The sequence below is a fragment of the Rhinatrema bivittatum genome, chromosome 7, assembly GCF_901001135.1.
Source record: "Rhinatrema bivittatum chromosome 7, aRhiBiv1.1, whole genome shotgun sequence".
Taxonomy (NCBI): domain Eukaryota; kingdom Metazoa; phylum Chordata; class Amphibia; order Gymnophiona; family Rhinatrematidae; genus Rhinatrema; species Rhinatrema bivittatum.
In genome coordinates this window covers 275,511,308-275,533,363 of record NC_042621.1, presented here as the reverse complement: position 1 = coordinate 275,533,363, position 22,056 = coordinate 275,511,308, and the positions used below count along the sequence as shown (strand labels likewise).

General features: G+C 43.7%; 2 protein-coding genes across 2 annotated transcripts in view; one reads left to right on the top strand and one right to left on the bottom strand.

Annotated features, from left to right (window-relative positions):
* Positions 1-5,003: 5,003 nt before the first annotated feature.
* Positions 5,004-20,353, bottom strand: BORCS7 (BLOC-1 related complex subunit 7). The gene is made up of 5 exons (XM_029610281.1): positions 20,074-20,353; positions 10,298-10,360; positions 7,514-7,557; positions 5,848-5,868; positions 5,004-5,738 (listed from the first exon to the last, which is right to left on the bottom strand). Exons 1-5 carry the CDS (start codon positions 20,221-20,223, stop codon positions 5,687-5,689), a joined length of 330 nt encoding a protein of 109 aa, XP_029466141.1. The 5' UTR covers positions 20,224-20,353; the 3' UTR covers positions 5,004-5,686.
* A 1,000-nt stretch (positions 20,354-21,353) lies between these two features.
* Positions 21,354-22,056, top strand: part of LOC115095930 (steroid 17-alpha-hydroxylase/17,20 lyase) — a 132,004-nt gene continuing 131,301 nt past the window's right edge. The window contains exon 1 of the mRNA XM_029610282.1: positions 21,354-21,681. Within this exon, the coding sequence (XP_029466142.1) occupies positions 21,370-21,681 (312 nt within the window). The 5' untranslated portion in view covers positions 21,354-21,369. The remainder of the gene's footprint in view (positions 21,682-22,056) is intronic.

The window sequence follows — 22,056 nt, the reverse complement described above, 5'->3', positions numbered from 1 at the left end:
CCTCTCCTGCGGGGAGTAGAAAGCATTCTCCCCCTGAGGACCTCTCTTTCATAAATTTTGTGAAGGAAATGTCAGAGTTGGTCCCTTTCCAACTTCAATCTGAACAAGATGACAGGCACCAGATGATGGAATTACTCCAATTCCTGGATGCCCCTAAGGTTATCACCTCTATTCCAATTCATCAGGTTTTTCTAGAACTTCTCAAAAAGAATTGGGAATCTCCTGGATCTATTGCTCCGGTAAACAAAAAAGCTGACTACCTATCTCGTACAGTCAGCACCTGGCTTTCAGAAACCACAATTGGACCATCATTCTGTTGTGGTAGAATCAGCTCAAAAGAAAGCTAAACGACTAAAGCCACATTCTTCCATACCTCCTACTAAGGAAAATAAATTCCTAGATAGTATAGGTAGAAAGGTGTACCAAGGAACCATGCTGATCTCTAGAATAGCTTCTTATCAGCTGTATATAACTCAATATAATAGTGTCATTCTAAAACAGATGCAGGAGTACTCAGATGCCTTACCAGAACAGTTCCAACCACAGCTTCAATCCCTATTAAACAAAGGATTTGAAGCTGGGAAGCATGAAATAAGAACGGCTTATGACATCTTTGATGCTTCCACTAGACTTTCTGCTACGGCCATCTCTGCCAGACGCTGGGCTTGGCTCAAGTCATCTGACCTTCGTCCAGAAGTTCAGGACAGGCTCTCTGACTTGCCCTGTCTAGGGGATAATTTGTTTGGTGAGCAGATTCAGAAAATTGTTGCTGAACTAAAGGATCATCAGGAGACACTTAAACAGCTCTCATCCATTCCTCCTGACTTGCCTTCTAAACAGCCGTTTAGGAAGGACTCCAAAAAGTCTTTCTTCCGCCCACGGAAGTATTATCCCCCACTAGCCAAGGCTAAGCCTGCGAGGTCTTACCATAAAACTCATCCTCGCCAGTCTCGTAAACAAAAGCCCGCAGCAGCTCCACAACCTGGCCCTGCGGCGGGTTTTTGACTCTCACTTAGAGAGCACTTGCCAAACCCCTCTTCCAGCCATACCAGTAGGAGGTCGGCTATGCCACTTTCTAGAAAGGTGGCATCATATCACCACAGATCAGTGGGTGATAGCGATAATTGCACAGGGTTACCATCTCAACTTCCGGACTTTCCCTTCCGACTCCCCACCCCTGCAGGCGTGGAGACTCAACGATCACTCTTTTCTTTTACAGCAGGAAGTTTCTCTTCTCCTACAGTCAAACGCTATAGAACCCGTTCCTCCCTTACAACGAGGCCTAGGGTTCTACTCCAGGTACTTCCTGATCCCAAAAAAGTCAGGGGGACTTCGTCCGATCCTGGACCTACGGGCCCTCAACAAGTACCTTCACAAGGAGAAGTTCAAGATGGTAACCCTGGGCTCGCTTCTCCCTCTGCTGCAAAGAGGGGATTGGCTATGCTCTCTAGACCTGAAAGACGCATATACCCACATTGCGATCACGCAATCTCATCGCAAATACCTGCTTTTTCTAGTAGGCCGAAATCACTAACAATATCGAGTGTTACCGTTCGGCCTGGCATCCGCACCACGAGTTTTCACCAAATGCCTCGTGGTAGTTGCAGCTTTTCTGAGGAAGGCAGGTGTCCACGTCTACCCCTATCTGGATGATTGGTTAATCAGGGCCCCAACCCAGCAGATGGCTCGGTCCTCCCTGACCCTAACAATTCAAACTTTGCTTTCTCTAGGGTTTCTTGTCAATTACGAGAAATCCTACTTAATCCTATCTCAGACCTTATCCTTCATTGGGGCAGACTTGGACACCTTACAGGTAAAAGCCTTCCTTCCTCATCAACGGGTTCAAACCCTTGTGTCCCTAGCTCGCCAGCTGCAGTCTCAACACACAGCAACAGCTCGCCAATTCCTTGTTCTACTGGGACACATGGCCTCCTCAGTTTATCTGACTCCCATGGCCCGTTTAGCCATGAGGGTCACGCAATGGACTCTGAGATTACAATGGACACAAGCTGTTCAGCCTCTGTCCTCCATTGTTCGCATCACAGATGCACTCCGTCTGTTTCTTGCTTGGTGGACAAATCAATCCAACCTCCTACAGGGCTTGCCTTTTCTCCCACCAGATCCCCAGGTAATCCTCACCACCGACGCTTCCAACATCGGTTGGGGAGCCCATGTAAACAATCTACAAACTCAAGGATTCTGGTCACTAGAGGAAGCCAAACACCAGATAAATTTCCTGGAGCTGCGAGCAATTCGCTATGCTCTCAGGACTTTTCAGGATTGCCTATCAAACCACGCAATCTTAATTCAGACGGACAACCAGGTGGCCATGTGGTACATAAACAAGCAGGGAGGCACAGGCTCCTTCCTTCTGTGTCAGGAAGCTGCGCAGATTTGGGCAGAAGCCCTCTCCCACTCCATGTACCTCAGGGCCACCTACCTGCCGGGAGTAGACAATGTATTGACAGACCAGCTGAGCCGTGTCTTCCAACCACACGAGTGGTCACTCAATCCCTTGGTGGCGACCTCTCTGTTTCACAAATGGGGTTATCCCCACATAGACCTCTTTGCATCCCCTCAGAACCACAAAGTAGACAATTACTGCTCTCTCATTCGGAGCCAGCACTCTCGGCCGAAGGATGCATTCTCCCTCATGTGGACAACCGGTCTGCTCTATGCATTCCCTCCACTTCCTCTTCTGTCGAAGACTCTCGTGAAGCTGCGTCAGGACAGGGGAACCAATGTCCTGATAGCACCGCACTGGCCACGCCAAGTGTGGTTTCCCATACTCCAGGATCTCTCCATCCGCAGGCACATTCCTCTGGGAAAGGACCCGCATCTGATCACTCAAAACGACGAATGCCTCCTCCATTCCAACCTCCAAGCCTTGTCCCTGACGGCATGGATGTTGAAAGGTTAGTCCTTCAGCCATTTAACCTTTCAGATTCAGTTTCTCGTGTCCTGATCGCTTCACGAAAGCCTTCCACAAGAAAATCTTATTCCTACAAATGGAAAAGGTATACATCATGGTGCACTTCTCAGTCACTTGATCCCCTTTCCTGTCCAATCTCTAAATTCTTGGACTATCTCTGGCATCTATCAGAATCAGGTCTAAAGACCTCTTCCATTCGAATGCATGTCAGTGCGGTAGCCGCCTTCCATAAAGGTATCGGGTGTGTCCCTATTTCAGTACAACCCCTTGTTACACGTTTTCTTAAAGGATTGCTCCATCTGAAGCCACCTTTACGTCCTCCGGCCCCATCTTGGGACCTAAACCTGGTTCTTGTTCGCCTTATGAAACCACCTTTCGAACCTCTTTACTCCTGTTACTTAAAATATCTCACATGGAAAGTATTATTCCTTTTGGCTATCACTTCAGCTCGCAGGGTTAGTGAATTACAGGCCCTAGTTACCTATCCGCCTTACACTAAACTCCTGCAGGACCGGGCGGTACTCCGCACTCACCCTAAATTTTTACCTAAGGTAGTTTCGGAGTTTCATATCAATCAATCCATCATACTACGTATCTTTTTTCCCAGGCCCCACTCCAACTCCGGGGAACAGACTCTGCATACCCTAGACTGTAAACGGGCTCTAGCATTCTATATAGACCGTACAGTTGCCCACAGGAAGAGTACTCAATTATTCGTCTCTTTCCATCCTAACAAGTTAGGACATCCTGTGGGTAAGCAGGCTCTTTCCTCCTGGTTGGCGGACTGCATCTCCTTCTGCTATCAGCAAGCTGGCATTCCTTTTCAAGACCGTGTGAAAGCACACTCTGTGAGGGCCATGGCGACTTCAGTAGCACACCTTCGATCGGTGCCGCTTCCTGACATCTGCAAGGCTGCAACCTGGAGTTCTCTCCATACATTTGCAGCCCACTATTGTTTGGACAAAGCTGGAAGACAGGACTCCATCTTCGGCCAATCTGTCTTGCGTAACCTTTTTCCAACATGATGTACCAACACCCTTCCACCTTCCCGGTAGGGTGCGGATGCCCTCTCCCAAATTCCACCCCAGTTGTTGTGCCTGTTGCACGCCGTTGGGTACATTTGGTGCATGTTCGGACATCCTCAGCTCGGTACTCACCCATTTGTGAGGACAACCATCCTGCTTGTCCTGTGAGAAAGCAAATGTTGCTTACCTGATGTAACAGGTGTTCTCACAGGACAGCAGGATGTTAGTCCTCACGAAACCCGCCCGCCACCCCGCGGTGTTGGGTTCGTTTTTATTTTATTTTTCGGCACTGCCTGTAGCTTTGAAAACAAGACTGAAGGGAGACCCCTGCTGGATGCAGGGCTAGTGCCGTGCTGGGCATGCCCAGTAGGGGCCAGTCAAATTCCTGAAACTTTGACAGAAGTTTTCCGAGGTTGGGCTCCATCCTCGATGTCACCCATTTGTGAGGACTAACATCCTGCTGTCCTGTGAGAACACCTGTTACATCAGATAAGCAACATTTGCTATATCCCAGGCATAGCTGAAGAGCACAAATAAAATACACATATTTGCCAACATCGTCCCTATGTATGATTACGCATGAACACATGCAGTGCATTGAAAACAAAATATTTCAGTGCATTAAAATGGGTGTACTTTTCCTAACAATTTAAACATTATATGTACGGCAGGTGAGGGAGGGGAAACAAAGCCCTTCCTTCTTGTGTTGGATGTGACCGCAGGAAGGAAATGCATGGGGGGGGCTGTGGTTTGGAGACCCCCCCACACTAAAAGTATAGCTCCTGATCCTGTTCATAGCAGCGTACCTATCAAACCATTAAATTAAAATGTTAGTGTCTGCACCCACAACTGCAGTTATAAACTGATGCATTTGATATTATATACCTACCCTGAATACAAGCAGATTACTAAAAACACTACTAAGTTTCTTTGTTAATTTACAAATAAGAGAAAATTCCACTACGGCTGACCTAGTCATTTGTCCTTCTGATAGAAAAAAAAATGCATAAAACTGAATGGATCATAATAATTGTGTTGGATGCCTGTAAAGATAAAGCATTTATTTACAGATTTAGTGAAAACAGTACGTCATTTATTGCGCATCTAACATAAGAGATTTAAGATGCAAGTCACATGCTGCACACATAATCCCTAGACAGAGATTTGGATGAAAGAAAGCACAATGCCAGAACTTAGACAGGGTAATAAAATAACATGAAGCTTCATTGTACATCATGAAAGCATGAAATAAAAAAATGCACCTGAAAAACAATAAGTTAAAATATAGCTTTCTTACAGAGATGCTAACCATGTAAAACTCAGGAAGTGTTACAAAATGATAAGAAAGACTTGGTATCATGCTTTTTTCCCCCACCAGGAACTCTTATTTGCTGAAAATGTTCTCCCATTTTGTGCCGTTTGCATAAATCCAGTTAAGAGAACACCCTTAATTACATCTGTCTCACTGGTGCATGAACAAGGTGTGTAAAGCAGCATGGAGTGCTTGCTGGGTGTCCTTGCCTGCTCCTCATCCTACAGACCTTTTGCAGAAGATAAACATCATCTCAGACTCTTCCCATCAGATACGCTGTTGGAGGAAAAAAACCCCCCCAAAACCCCAGCTACTTCGGATAAGACGACAGGTAACATCAAGTGAAGGCAGGGAATGAGGCCATGCTTCTAGATGTCAGGGGACTTGTGAGCTTTCTTGCAATTTTTTCCTTTTCTATCATTTCAAGAGATGATTCAGCTGGGCCTGCAGGTTTGAAGACTGCTCAACGCTAGAACAAAACACAGAAAGAGAGCTTCAGCTAAGTCACAGTAACCCGAAAGACCAATACTTCTTACACAGTGACACACAGAGATGCACTCACAGAATACTGTACTTACTTTTTCTGAATTGCCTCTTGCCTACACAAGGAATGGAAAGAATACAGGGTAAGAAAAGAAATACAATTTTGTGGTCTTTAAAATAAAAATAAACATGGTTAACTCACAGATTTTACAGCACTACTGCAAAATGGATACATTCATAAAAATTGTGACAATCCTTTGCTCAGCTCCTGGAAGTGGTTTTCTCTATTTTCTTCTCCTGAAATTATGCTTGTGTGTTCATTTTGTGCTGGGTTTTTTTTCTGTCCCTGGTCAGTGGCTGCCATTTTGCTTCCTTTCCTTCTGCCCGGAATATATAGAGGTGACGACAAAGAGAATCGGATAAAAGCAAGCCCTTTATTAAAACGCCCTGTTTGGGTGTTTTAATAAAGGGCTTGCTTTTATCCGATTCTCTTTGTCGTCACTGCCACACAGCTCGCTGGATCGGCTTCCGATTTGTTTTTTGGGTCCGGAATATATAGAGTCCACAGACACACATCCAATTCTCCTCCTCATGATTTAGCCAACATGCATACTCCAGAAATCCCGTCTAAAACCCCTCCTTTTTGAGGTCGTTTTTAAATCGTAACCCCTGGTTCTCATGATCATAGCTTGTTGGTTTGACAATTTTCTGTATTAAACGAAATTCCCAAAGTTCCTTATTTGCCTTGTATGTTTGTTTTGACTAGACTGCAAGCTCTACAGAGAAGAGACCGACTCTTATGCGCATTTGTACAGGGGTCTGGATTTCAGGATATCCACAATGAATATGCAAGAGATATATCTGCATACAGTTTAGGCACTGCACGCAAATCTACCTCATGCATATTCACTGATGCTAATTTATTTCATGCATATTCATTGTGGATTTCCTGAAAATCTGATTGGCTGGGGGGTCCCCCCAGGGCTGGTTTGGGAACCACTGGGCTACGGCTTCCCCATCCCGGAGGATGTGAACATTGCCTTCGCAGCATCTCCAGGTCTGGCCAGCCCAGGGAGCGGAGTCCTGCCCTTAAGCATTGAGACCAGGGCCTCTGCATGCCAGGGCATAGCACCACCAGTGAGCAGGCCCCCATTAAATATTTGTGAAAGAGTTGCTTTTTATGAATTTCAAAAGCCATTAGAAGGATGTGGTGCTAAGATCATCCAAATACATGTTGCTGAAAAGCATCTAAAGTAAAACAAGGAGGTACCGCCCCTGCTTTAACAGAAAACTGTATTCTTTCTGAAATGCACAGTATTTAAAAGTGACAAGTATCAACAGTCTCCCTCCAAATTAACACTTTACAGTTAAGCCATTTTTAAAAATGACCCCAACGGCTAAAAGCCAAACTAATAAGAGCACAAACATCATCCATAGTGGAATCTGGTTAATGCAGTGGTTATGATGCCATTTGTGCATCTTGGCCAATACGGACGAACTGAAACCAGTGTGTGGGGTTATATGGCATCTCTTGGTACCACAGCTGCTCCTAGTGGATTTGGGGCAATGTAGGACAGCAGCTTAAAGACTTAACAGTAAACTTCTTAATTGTTAGATAACAAACATTACTGTTTATAATGTGCACTTATAAAATACTGAGAACACAGAGCTTTTAAAAGTGATATGATTTTAGTCATCAAATGGCATGGCAGGAGCTAGAGGCGACGGCAAGCCATGTGTCCTTCTACAGAAGCCACTTACTGGTACTGAAGATGAGTTGTTATAATAGCCATCTTCCGTAGACTCTGCAAAAAGGAAATATAGATTTGTCCTCTAACATTATTGCCTTAGCTTAAACAAAAACAAAAATTTGCCATCCTGTGACATCTTTAGAATATTTAGCATTATACCGGCTTTGATGAAAAAAAAAAAAGTCTTTATTCACAGTGGGGCGGATTTTAAAAGGCGCGCGAATAGCCTACTTTTGTTTGCGCTCCAGGCGCAAACAAAAGTACGCTGGATTTTAGTAGATACGCGCGGAGCCGCGTGTATCTGCTAAAAACCTGGATCGGCGCGCGCAAGGCTATGGATTTTGTATAGCCGGCGCGCGCAGAGCCGCGCAGCCTACCCCCATTCCCTCCAAGGCCGCTCCGAAATCGGAGCGGCCTTGGAGGGAATCCTCTAACGCCCTCCCCTCACCTTCCCCTCCCTTCCTCTACCTAACCCACCCCCACGGCCCTGTCTACACCCCCCCTTACCTTTCTCCGGGGATTTACGCCTCCCGGAGGGAGAAGTAAATCCCCGCGCGCGAGCGGGCCTCCTGCGCACCGGGCCGCGACCTGGGGGCGGGTACGGAGGGCGTGGCCACGCCCCCGTACCCGCCCCCAAAACGCGGCCGACACGCCCCCGAAACGCCGCGACGACCGGGCCCGCCCCCTGACACGCCCCCCTCGGAGAACCCCGGGACTTACGCGAGTCCCGGGGCTCTGCGCGCGCCGGGAGGCCTATGTAAAATAGGCTTCCCGGCGCGCAGGGCCCTGCTCGCGTAAATCCGCCCGGTTTTGGGCGGATTTACGCGAGCAGGGCTCTGAAAATCCGCCCCAGTATTCTCAGCTCACCTTACAATGATGAAGATGGAGAACAGCGAACGTAAGCAATCTAAACCTAGAAATAACACAACTTCTCTGCTTCTCCCGAATGCTGTTCCTGAGCTCCAGGAAGCAATTACGGAGCTGGCCGTAACACACTTTTCTTTTCTTTTTTTTTGACTCAGCAGGTTCTCTCTGTTCATTTGTACTTCCAGCTCAGCCAGAAGCAAGGTGGGTGCTGGGACCCCCAGATTTCGTTTGCAACCGTGGGGGGTTTCCCACCTACTTTATAAATCATTGCAGGGACGGCCCCTGAGCTCCATCTGTAAGGATTCTGAATCTGGTCACTAGGTGCCCGCTTTGAGCCATTATGACTCCCTGCGCCACACAGCAGCATCCCCAGGCCCAACCAACGAGAGAGCAGAACTTACACAGATGTCTCCAGTACATCTGATGCAAAAGCATCAATGTCTCACCACCTTACGTCCTACCTGTTAGAATCCCAAATTTATCATTTCAAATGCAGAAATCAGTGACATTCAAGTCTTAAACAATACAATTATGCATCAGCTAGGAGAAGAGAGAAACCCATCAGATATAAAAACGAATACATTCTCCGGGTTCTGTACAAATTCTCAAGCTGCAGCTATTCATGATCAATAGATAACTCCAATGCCAATGAACTAATCAATCAGACATGCCCCCCAGAGATTTGTTAGCCTCAGTCCAATCCTTCTTAATCATCTGATATTACAGTACATCAGTTGCATTGGGTTACGTCTCACCAATAAAAGGAAGAACGGTGCTATTTTTGGATCACACTCTTTCCATGCTCTCCCACACTACATCATATCTGGAAGTGTCAGCATGGTGAGTGCTCACTAAGTGGCGGCCTGTACTTAAAATTACCCCAGGGGTGGAAAGCTCTGCAACTGCATTACCTTGGATTCATTAAGACTTTGAATAAAACAACTTTTCTCTATCACACACCCCTGAAGTCCGACCACGTGACTTACCTCCAAAGGGTAACCAGGATCCAGATGTTCATGCAAGATAAAAAGTTCTAACTGCATGACTTTCATAAAAAAAAATTTTTTTTTAATTGTGGTCTTCTACCACTATCAAAACGTTGTACTGCTTTAAGGAAAGTGGTACATTGACCAAAGTCTGGGATGAATGCTCCTAATACATTTTTTTGATGAGTGACCATCAAGTTCAGAGCGGGGTTGGCCTGATGAGAGTGCTTCACGCTGCCATGCGGAGCATATGGGTTTGATCCCACAGCACAGCTTCTACTCCTTAAGCTGACCAGGGCTGGGGCGGAGGTGCTGCAGAAGCAGATCTTGCAGCCCCCAGTGAGAGGAGCACCAGTCAGTCAGTTACACAACAGTGACATTTAGTGGCCAGACTCAGAATGCATGTACAGACATTGCTGAAATGACTGGGACAATTTGGGAGAGAAATTTAAAAATCCCAGGTAGTTGCAAAATAGGCTTATGGCACCTTAGCCCAGTAGATCCAGTTTCAATTGAGCTGGAAACCCAAAAAAAGCAGGAGGAAACTGCAGAGTCAAAATAAAATAGAAAATGTCCAGAGGGATAAAAGCTTAGTCCTCTCCTTCAAAGCTAGAACCTAATTACCCTTTGAGAGAATCCAAGTGGCTAGGAATCCAGAAGTGGGTGCACATGTAAACCGATGTGATATACCCCAATGAATGTCGGTATATAAAAACAAAAATAAATAAATAAATATGGAAAGAGGAAGAAAAAAAAAGGTGTTGATCCTGGGTTCTAATGGATTTGAAGCGGTGTATAAAACCTAAGTATTAGATGTATAACCTCTCAATGAAAATGAACTGTAATTTCCCCCATATCTTTCTCTCTGCACATTCTTCCTCGTAAAGACTGTATGTCATTGCGAGTACCTTTCATAAGAAAAAGAGATACATATTCCTTACATCTTCAGAGTGTAAAATGGCATCCTCTTGCATCACCATATTTCTCGCAGCTTGACCAAGAAGCTGAAAGACAATAATTACAATAGCTTTAAACTGCAGTAGTTTCCTTCAGCAATGGGACAGAGCACTGCCACAGGCATGAATGGCAGACTGGTTTATTTTCTTGTCAGTAACATTTTCTTCCATCCTCTGTATTAGTAAAACCCACTATTAGGAAAAATACAGAAGGCCAAATGTACAGAGCACCTATGGAAAAATCCTTAGCACTTCTTGTATTGGACTTATGAGGTTTTATTGTCTTTGAAAAGGTTATACCACACCTTTAGCCCGTTAATGGAATGGGGTACGAGAAGTAAAAATGTTGTTATGGTACAAGAACAGCACATACGCAGTGCAGCCTAATAAAAACATGAGAAAAATGTGACTGAATGTTATGCACTCCTGAATTAAATGTATACTACACCTCAACAGTTTTAGATAATTTCCAAAGTCCTTTTTTCTATGATTCTACATCTGTAGAATATACTTACTGACAAGTTTCTTTTTAGTATTTTTAAACGAACCCAATATTTTTACATATATTGCAAGAAAATACTTCTAGCAACTGATCAAAGTAAAAAGACTTCTTCTGTAGAAACCAATTCAGAATTCTTAGAGATAATATTTATAATTTACCTGCTAGAGCAAATACAATGAGAAAGCAGACCACTCATGACCATCTTAACCAGGTGCAAAAATACAGCTGTCTTTGTGAAAAAAAAAAAAAAAACAAAAAACTATGCAGATTACTACAATCAAACGCCTGAAGGAAAATAGATGAAGGGAAACCAGATTTAAATTAAGACTTGGTTAAATATGCTGCATGCAGTATGAATAATTAAATTTACCTTTTAATTTCCTTTGTTTTAGGGCCTGAGACATAACCCATTTGGTCTGGATTGGTCTGGCATGGAAGATTCAATTAGATCTTACCTGATAATTGGCTTTCCTGGAGTCTTGACAGACCAGTACTGATGGGATTCTCCCTTCTACCGGCAGATGGAGGCCGAGTGCTTGGCTTCTTCCTGTGATGTCAGCTATATATCTGCTGGCCCAGCAGGGAGTCTGTCAGTAGTCTTTTGCCAAAGGCTGTTCTCTTTTTTTTTTTTTTTTTTTGCATTCTTTGCCAAGTGACTCCGTAATTCAAGACTATTCTCTCCCTTAGTCTCTCCTTGGCTTCCTTCCCCAAGGTCCGTTACCTTCTGGTTCCCTGGTCTCCTCTGCTTTCCCCGTCTAAGCGGATGCCTGCAACTTTCAGGTGCCTGGCTGAAAACCTCACCTTACAAAATGAAAAATGAATTAACCAACTAAAAAGGTTACCTGCCAGCCTTTGAACAAAACGGGAAGGCCACACGGGAAACAAAAAAAAGAGAATATATGAAGTTGTGAAGAGTAACCCTCCGTTCTCACCTCATGGAGCTCTCCTCTACTGCGCTCCTGTCCAGCCAGCGGATTCTTTTATTGTGAAAATTCTCCCTTCCTTTTTTTTTCTCCCCTTTGGGTGGCATTTGGACTGGTCTATCAGGACTCCAGGAAAGTCGATTAGTAGATAAGACCTACCTGAACCTTCCTGTTCATCCTGCCAGATCAGTGTATTGATGGGATGTGCCAAAGCCCTCTTACTTTGGATAGGAGAAACACAGAACTGCTCCCGAGGCAAACCTCGGCTCCCTCCTTTTCTGGAACTACAATCTATAGTGGTTCATGAATGTATGCATCAATATCCAAGTGGCTGCCTTGCAGATATCTATCAATACTACTGCTCTATACTTTGTCCATGAAGTGGCAAGCACTTGAGGAGGGTGCTCTTAGCCCTGTTGCTACTGGATTTCCCTTCATTGCTATTGCTTCTTTAATCCACCAGGCAATGGAGATCTTGAACACCACCTCACCTTTCCTCTAGCCTGAGCTTAGTGAAAATAGCCTATCTGACCTTCTGAACTCATTGGTCACTTCCAGGTACTCTAGCAGGATGCTGCAAATATTAAAAAAACTTCAGGTCACTGTGTTTCCTTTTGCACTCAGACTTCTTAAAACCTGGCAATGTAATGGGTTGGTTAATATGGAAATCTGACACCACTTTCAGTAGGAAGGCCAGAACTGGCCTAATTGTCACCTTCTTCTTGGAGAAAGACAAGTATGGATCTCTACATAATAGTGCTTACAACTCTGATATCGTTCTAGCTGAGCCTTCTGCTACGAGTATCACCATCCTGAGTGTCAGGTCCTTCAGGGAAATCTCGTTCAGTGGTTCAAAAGATGGTCTAGCCAAAGTCCTTAGGCCCAGATTCAGGTTCCAAGGCGGTACCACTGGCTTTATAGGCAGATGGACCCGCTTTGCTCCTTTTAGGGAGCTTACCACATCTGGATGGGATACCACTGACTTGCCTTTAATGTAACCTCAAAAGCATGCTCTTGCTGCTACTTGGACTCAAAGTATTTACTGCCAGGTCCTTATCCAGGCTGACCTGTAAGTTTCCATCTTTCTAGGTACTAGGCTTCTTTCGTTACACCACTTTTTAAATATTTTCCAAATCCGTCTGTATGTTACTGATGTAGTTTTATTTCTGGCCTTCAGTAATTTTGTGATCACTTGGCTTCAGTATCCCCTTCTGGCTGAATCTTCTCCTCTCAATTGCTAGGCTATAAGCGAGAACTTGTGCAGGTTCTCCATAGCTACTGGTCCTTGCTTCAGATGTGCCAGGATCGCCTTGAAGCTAATGGGTTCCACCAGGTTCTTGTGGCCCTGTTTAGCCACTGTTGGAAACAGGATGCTGGGCTTGATGGACCCTTGGTCTGACCCAGCATGGCAATTTATGTTCTTATGCTCCTCCTCACCAGGTCCACATATCATGGTCTACCTGGCCAGTCTGAGACCACTAGAATGACTAGTACCTGGGTGCCACACCATTCTGATTAGCCGTTGCCATTATTAGAGATATTTCCCTCACCTGTGGCTTGCTCTTTGTTCCTCCCTGTTCTGCCGTGGCATTGTCTGAGAGGACTTGTACCGCTTTGCCTTGCAACGGTACCTGAAATTGGTCTAGAGTCAACTTTATGGCCCTTAAAGGGTAACTTCCAAAGTTTCGTTTTAGAAGCTGAGTCTGCTACCCAACTCTTTAGCTATAGTAGGCGTCTTGTTACCACATCAATCGCATTTTTTTTTTTGGTTGAAACCCTTATCAAGTCATACATATTTCAGCCATGAAGGTGACCGCTAACTCTGTTAGCCCTGGATCTGTTGCACTCCCGAAGGAGCCTGCTCCTGGATGTCTTGCTGGGCCCAGATAATCAGTGCCCTCGCTACATTGCCCCACAAATTTCTGCCTGTAGTGCTAATGATAACAGCTCAAAGGCTTTCTTTAGAAGAGTTTATACCCCCCTATCCTGCGAGTCTTTTAAAGCCGCTCCGCTTTCCAAAGGAATTGGGAGATTGAAGAATTTGTCTCTATCCTGCTGATACACCAAGTACTGCTTCTGCAGTGTCCTGCAGCTGCAAAGCCTGGACTCCAAGATCTACCACTCTGCCGAGAGCTTATCTTGAATTGCCATATGGATATGAAATGCCTTAGCTGGCTTCTTTATTCCTGACAGAATAGAGTTCCCCCCTTCCTCTTAACTTCTCTAGTCAGCTCCTTCTTCAGGCTTAGAACCCATGACACCTTAGTAACCAGTGTCCCTAGCTCCTCTGATCTAACAGCCTCATGGTTGAATCTTTTACTTCTCCTTCCTCTTCCCAAGATTCTTCCTCTTGAGATGAGGTTTCCTCTTCCTCTTCCCCAGATGGAGCTTCCTTCTCAGGTCTCCACCCCTCCCATGAAAAGTGGGATCTTCCTTTTCCTTCCAGGGAAACCCCTGCACCTCCCTGCCTGCCCTTATTTATTTATTTATTTAAAAACTTTTATATACCGATTTTCACGGAGTGTATCCGACCAAAACGGTTCACAAGTTCAATTTATAACAAGGCAAAAATAATAAAAAATTAATAAAAAATAAAATAAAAATAAAAATAAAATAAATAAAAATATAGTAAAAGGTTTGAAAAAAAAAAAAAAAAATCATCGTGTAAATATAATCCCTGACTCATTTAAAAGCCTAAACTAAAATTATTACAAAAAACAAGAAAAAGCCAGAAAATATACAAAAATTAAAAAACCAGAAGCCATAAATTATTAAGTGATTAGAATAAGCAAGCTGTTAAGGGTCCAGAATATCATAACCTGGTACTGACATTATGAGGAACTTTGAGGAAGGGTATTTGTTTCCTCAATTCTGGCATAAGCTATCGTGAATAGGTAGGTTTTCAAAGCCTTTTTAAATTCCTTGTGATCCGTAATAGATCTCAAGGTATTTGGAATTGAGTTCCATAGAATGGGACCCGCCACAGAAAAAGCCCTCTCCCTAGTTATGTTTAATCTAGCCAATCTGACAGTAGGCACATCAAGAAGATATTTAGAGGTAGACCTAAGATTTCTAATAGGCTTATATAACCGCAATGAAGTGCAGAGCCAGGTAGAATCCGGATCATGAATTAGTGTATGTATTAATGACAAAATTTTGTATTTCACCCTATGCCTGTTACATTGCCAAGATGAAATATGAGGACAATTCTGTTTCCTTTTCATGCCATAAGGAACCCTGTCTCTATTTCGCAGGGCTTACCCCTCCCTCCAGTGCCGTGGAGGAGTGCTATCAAGTGTCCCAATGCCAGCTCCAACAACAGCGGTAGAGACGTGCTCACAGCAGCAGTCTCAATAGCATGCTGGTCGCTGCCCCTGGCCCCACCTCCCTCCTCAAGCACGGCCTGCTTCTTCCCATTGCAATTCCTGCGGAAGGAGCGGGAGCACTCAGGATGTGCCTGGCTCCACATTTCACACACTTCCTGCCCTTCTCCATCGATCTGGCTACTCCCTCTCTCTCTTTTTTTTTTTTTTTTTTTAAATTACTGTGACTCCGGGGATTCAGAGGACCAGAATGCCTGGCTGCCCTAGGGAGGGGAGAACAGGCCTTTGGAGGCTGTTTCGCAGGTGCTCCCCCACCCAGCCCAGGCTTCCAAGGAAATCAACCTTAGGGAAGGCCTTTGCCATCTGCTGGAGGCAGAGGCTCATGACAGTCTCCCTGCTGGACCAGCATATATACAGCTGACGTCACATGAAGACGTCAAGCACTCTGCCCCCATCTGCTGGTAGGAGGGAGAATTCCATCAGTACACTGGTCTGGCAGGACAATCGGGAAACAGGATTTGCATTTTAACAATATGTTAAGTAACACTCCCTCACCTTACAGAATCAAATAAGATTAAACAATTACAAACAAGTCTCACTATTTATGAAAGTTTTGGTACAGGTGGAGTGTAAAAATGGAGAGACTTTTAAACTATTGTGTTAAGTTTTAGTATTTTGGGTGACTGGTTGAAGGAAATCAGACTATTTTAAAATAACTTTTTGTGAGTCAATGGATTGTGTGTTTGTTTACTATTTGTCACTGTTATTTAATTGTGTTTTAATGACATTTTGGATATAATACTTAATGTATGTAACACACCTGAAACATAATAATGAACAGGTGGGAAATTAATTTTACCAAAGAATCAAATAATACTCAGTGATTATACTAAATAGCTATGCAGCTGTTGCATCAGGAATTTCAAGACATGTTTTCCTTCCATGTGTAATTATTTATCGCTACTTAAATAGTAATACATGGAAATATATTACACTTCAAAATGCCACAAAATTCCATATTGCCACAGAACCTAACCTCACACTACAATAGAAAAAAACAGAGCCTTGGTTAGCCCAATAAAAAGTTAATATCTGCAGCTAGTTTGTTAACCTTTATGGTCTACCTAAGCAGGGAGAAAAAGTAAGTTTGCAAAGATGCGCAGGTCTGCTCTACACCCAGACAAAAAATATGATCTCCCGTTCATGTGTTGACACAAACAAAGAATGCATAAGTAAAAACTTCATCCATAAGAGCATGTCTTTCAGCTCCTAAATGTCACTAAAATAAATCTTCTACTAAAGCTTTAAGCAAAGGGTTACATTTCAACAGCTGCTCATGGACACAGTTTCTAGGAGATATTGGCCATTCATGTTTATTTAAAAAAAAAAAAAAAAAAGGTGACATCACCATGCATTATGGGATTCCATGCCTACGTCTTTCATCTGGAATCAGCACTGTGGATTCTAAAATATATCATAAAATGTCAGAAAGCCAGAACTGGCCTAATTTGTTCTTCCAGAAACTGGGTTAGTTGACCAGGGTTTATCTCGCAGCCTTCTGAAAAGGCCTAAAAATCTATCCCTTTACTATGATTCACTGAGTCAGGTCAAAAGTCAAAATCAACCCCTCTCAAGCTCTTCTCCAGAGAGTACCGAGGACATAGATGTAATTCTTGAGTTGGTCACCCAATATCAGAATCCTGTATTTCGCAGCTGAGAATCTTTCTAGAGTGCATTGATCCATCATTCCCTGTACAGACCAAAAAAATGTCAGCCTCTTTATCGCAACTTAAAACGATACAATTTCATTCATTGCTTAATTCTGTAAACAATTATGGTGTTTTTGCAGAATATGGATAAAAACATGGGCCTATCCTACACAGATGATATTTTAAACTAGGAGTAAAAGCTCTAACAAATACTGTGACATTTATAAAGTGTGGAATTCAGATGTGTGGTTATTGAATCACACCCATTCCCTTTTCCTTATTTCCCCAACCAAAGCCACTTTGATCCCTCACTCGCTTCTTTCACTTCCTCCCTCCAATTGATCCCCTTACTCACCATGGTTCAGTCCTCCTCCCCAAAAACTGCTCCCTCACCCTGGTTCTCCCACAAACTGCTCACTCACCCAAGTTTACTATCCCCTCACAAAACCCCTCTCACCCTGGTTCACTACCCCCCCTTTATGAACCTCTCATTCCCCAACTCTTCAAACCCCTCGCTTTCCTGGTTCACTCACTTATTCCCCCATTTCCACTGATTCGCTCACTTCCCCCCACCACTCTCCATCACTTCCTCCCCTCACCTGATCCCCTCAGTCACCCTGGTTCCCTCCCCCTCACAAACTCCTCAGTCAGCCTGGTTCTCCCCATGAACCCCTCAGTGACTGAGGTTTAATCCCCCTTCCAAATCCATCACTCACCCTGGTTCATGCTCTTCCCTTCCCTCCACTCCATGAACCCCTCATCCCTATTCACCCCTTCCCCCTCCACTTACTCTGGTTCACACCCAGTTCACTCACTCATCCCCCCCCCCCCCCCCCCCCAAATCCCCAGCTGGTTCGTTCTCTTCCCCATCCCGTGACTTCCGGTTCATTCTTTCCCTGCTACCACTCCACCCAGAACCCCTCACTCACCGGCTCCTTTCGGCCGAAGAGGAAACCGGTCTTGCAGTATCACTGAAGCATCCCCCCTCATCTCCTGCCGGGGTCAGAGTGTTGTGCTCTGAGCCACGTGGATCAAAGTGCACCATCCAGGCCCCGGCAGGGGAGGGAGGACATGCTAGAGGCACCATAAGGCTGCTGTCTTCCTCCTCTTCCTGTTTGGCTTTTAGGAACTTATAGGGATGAAGCTCAATTTGCATAGCACAGTGGCAGGTGCAGAGCAACTGTCCTCTTTATTATAGTTAGATAGGTCAATACATTCTACCAAGCTGATTTTCTTTCAGTCATTTTTTATATTAACTCCTGACAGTAAGTTGATTGTAACATGTCACATAGCTGTTCATGTACTCATCTAACTTTTGTTTCTCCACCTTGAACAAGTGGGCATCACAAATGAAATTAAAGCTTTGATTTCTTAACAGCTACTACTGACATATCACATTTAGACTTACTGCTTTGTTTTCTTAAGTTCTTCCCCTTCAACAGACCTTCATGCTTACTTTAACTCTCTGGAAAGAATGGACAAATATCCCATCTCCTACCTTCTTCCCAGGAACAGTCTTTATAATTTAGCTGCTTGTATCTCAAATCTAATTCCAAGCTTCAAGTATGCCTTATCCTTAAATACTGGTGTATTGGACTAGAAGTGCAGGAAGAGAGCAAAATGTCTGCATACAGGAAAAGCCAATAATATCAAGCACCCCTATGGCAGAGTTCATTCAAAACACTTTTATCAAACAGGATTGACAGATTGCATAGGGCTCTACTTATTTATTCAGAAATCGTACATGCTGCTAAATCCAAACAAATTGTTCATAGCACTGAAGAAATTCAAAAGAGGCCAAGAGACATGACTGCATGCTTACACTATTTTAGGGTAAAACAGCAATCCTTAAGAAATGAGGGAATTAGGAAAATTCATTTTTGAAGGCACAAAATTAGAAATCTTTAACAATGCATCTACTCTGAAATTAAGCAGAAGGAGAGAGATGACAGTGCACAAGATAAAAAAATATATATTTGTTATGGATCAGGAAATCCATTTTGTATCGTTATAACATCCTGTTAACAAGTAGACACACAGGCTTTTGGAGGACTGGGTGTCTCTTTGTTACTCTCCAGTGCAGAAATCTCCATTTTGTTTTATTTCTGTTCACAGGTCTTTAGTTGAAGCTCCAGTCACAATAATCAACTGGTTTTTCAGCACACGAATAAAGACATGTGCTAAAATCAGTGCACATTTTTACTCAGGTTATGAAATTGGCCTCAGAATGAGGAAAAGACTGCAAGCTGGTCAAAACATGTGAACTTAACCCCCAAAGCAGTAAGTTCATGGCATGAACATTTGTACAGCATTAAAAAAGCGTACAGACACAAAAAAATGTGTGCATAACACATTACATTGCACATAAAAGATGCGCTAGAGGCATCAAGTGAAAAAGGTGCTTTGCTTTAGGGAAAGCACCTATAGTCGTACAACCACCATCATTGTGCAGTGTTCTGCTGCCTCATCTCTTGATTTGTCTCATTTCAGTGTGTAAGGCCCACCATCCACCCGTCATGCTGCTGTCATACAGCTCTTTGTGTGGCTAACACTTCTGCTGCCAGCAGATCTCCCAAGAAAATCCAGGAAGCATAAGGTGACAGCGAAAGACATTGCATTGCATCATGACAAGTGGGATACTACAAACACCTACTATCCCAAACAGCTTATGTAACAATAGACAGTTGCCCATACAAGAATTCTATATCTCTGACTTGGGGAATCCAGAGCAGAGTCTCTCTAGTTCTAGTTGAGGGGTTCCAATCTCAATTCCCCAACTCTTAGTCTGTTTTTTTAGGCCTGGAAATGTAATTCCTGGGTCAGAGGGGGAATAAAGTTAACTCACATTTCTTGTTCATTGTGTCTCAATGAAATAGCACCAGATCTAGGGAAGGTGTTGGCTATCAGTAGGATGCCAATGCCAGAGAACAGGAATAATCTACATAGGCTTCTAGGTATGGTGAAGTTCCTAGCACCGTACATCTCAGAAGAGATAAGCAGAACAGTACCCTGAGAAAGTGACTGTGCAAGGACAACTTGTGACAATGAGGTCTTGAGCACACAGAAGCAATAAAGGTTCCAAAGGCTGCAAGTTACAATACTCCAGTGCTTAAATAAAACAAAGGGTCCCCCAAAGGAGAACGGCGAGAGAGGTCTAATTCTCCTTTTATTAAATTAAAAGCCGGAAAAACGATACAGCAGATGGGCATTGGCCTAAGATGAAATGGGTAGCGCCCAGCGGCTCGCGAACACTGGGAGATCGCAGGCTGTGCCAATGCCCCAACCCCATCCTCCGACCTCTCACCTCCGAGCTGCGGGACCCCTTCAGCACTTGTTTGGTGAGCGCGATGACGTCGGCGCTGCAAGTGGACACCTTCTCCGTCAGCAACCCCTTCACAGACTGCCCGAAACGCACCTGGCTGTCCTGCACCGCCCCCGACGACGCAGCCGCCATCTTGGGCGACGCCGTTTTCGTCACCGTGACGTCTCGAGGAAGGCGGGAGGGCCAGGGGGCTCTGTGCCCGCCCTGAGTTGGAGATCAAATGAGGTCGCGGCTTGTGAGAGGGAAAGGGGGGTGGAAACTATAGAGCGGATCAATAAATACTATCAGAAAGTCAGCTGAACAAATGTTATGGTAGTGCACCCAGGTTTCGTCAGCGGAGGGGTTAGCACATATGCTGTATTGGGTCAGACCACGAGTCCAAAGCGCAGTATTCTGTTTCCAACAGTGGCCAACCCAATGTATTTTGTTCTACGTAATGCGTATTAGCTCTGAGATTTTTTTTTTTTTTTATAAAGCGACTAAAATCAAAACTGTAAATATAAATAAAACGTTTCAGATCTCCTGAGGGAGTAAAAGGTGCCTTAATGTATTTCTGAAACACAATGAGGCTCAATACTTTTAGAAAATCAAGATTAAAATCAGCAGTTTGGAATGGGTTTCAAGCGTCAAATGTGTGGAAGACATATACTATCGGTTGAATTATATGTTTACGTCGTTTTATTTTGTTATAGACCAGAGCTATATCCTTTTTTGTGTTTTGTAAAATATCGCATATTCAGACAAATAATTTTTAAAAAATCATTATTATGGATGTTAATAAATTAGGAACTGCTTGATGGTACTACACCACCCCAATTAAAGGTAGTATCAATCCTAAAGAATTAATAGTAGTGCATTCATTCTAGTCAAACGAAAGGGTCTAAATTAAAAGCAAAATGAAAGCACAATTAGAAATCATTTTGAAAAACAATTATTTAAAGTCCATCATCAGAGGAAAAAGCAAAAGGCACATCATGGTTACTTTTATGTCCAAAATGAGTTAAGCTTATATTGCAGTTTAAATGAATTTCAATTTGTTTTTAAGTGATATCTATAGGAACATTGTGAATTTTATTTTCTTTTCGCATGCAAAAGAACAATCTGTAATCATTTCAAAGTTGCCATGTACTGAGAGAGCTGCTTCCTGAATTTCTTGTCTGTATGTGTTTGTTTTCTTCCTTCTCTGATTGGCTGAGGCGGAAAATCTCTAGTGTATTTATAGGGACTGTTTTATGTGCTGAGGTTCCAATTGCAAGGTTCTCATAAGGAAGATACGCAATGACACTAATACTCAGTGTATTGCTGATCATACTTGGGCTTGCTTTCTTCTCTTATTGGAGATTCACAACAAGAAAGCAATCAGGCTCCAAATATCCCACCAGTTTGCCTTCGTTGCCCTTCATTGGAAGCCTCCTGTTCATGAGAAATCACAAACTACCTCATGTTTTTTTCAACAGTTTGCAAGAAAAATATGGCAGTTTGTACTCTCTGAAGATGGGTCCCCACTACATGGTGATTGTGAATAACCACCAACACGCAAAGGAGGTTTTGCTGAAAAAGGGTAAAATCTTTGCTGGAAGACCCAGGACAGTGAGTATCTGATGTCCTATTCCCATATGTTCTGGATAAGGGGAATGCAGATTTATAAGCATTTAAACCATCCACAGATTATAATGGAAGATACAGAGCTGTGCTGCACTTCTGGTGAAGGGAATATATTAGGACCTAAAGGCTTCTGTCCAATAAAAATGGCCTGTATGTATGTGAGTCGGTGTATGTAGGCAGAGTGGAGGGCACTAATGGAGCATCGGTTATTATTATTTGTTGAATTTGATATACCGCAATTCAGTATAAATCATCCAAACAGTTCACAAAAAATGTTAAGTGCTTGCCCTGTGCACTGCAGATATATTGAAGTTATGCCAAATATTTTCTTCATTTTACTATACCTGTCTTAAATATTTG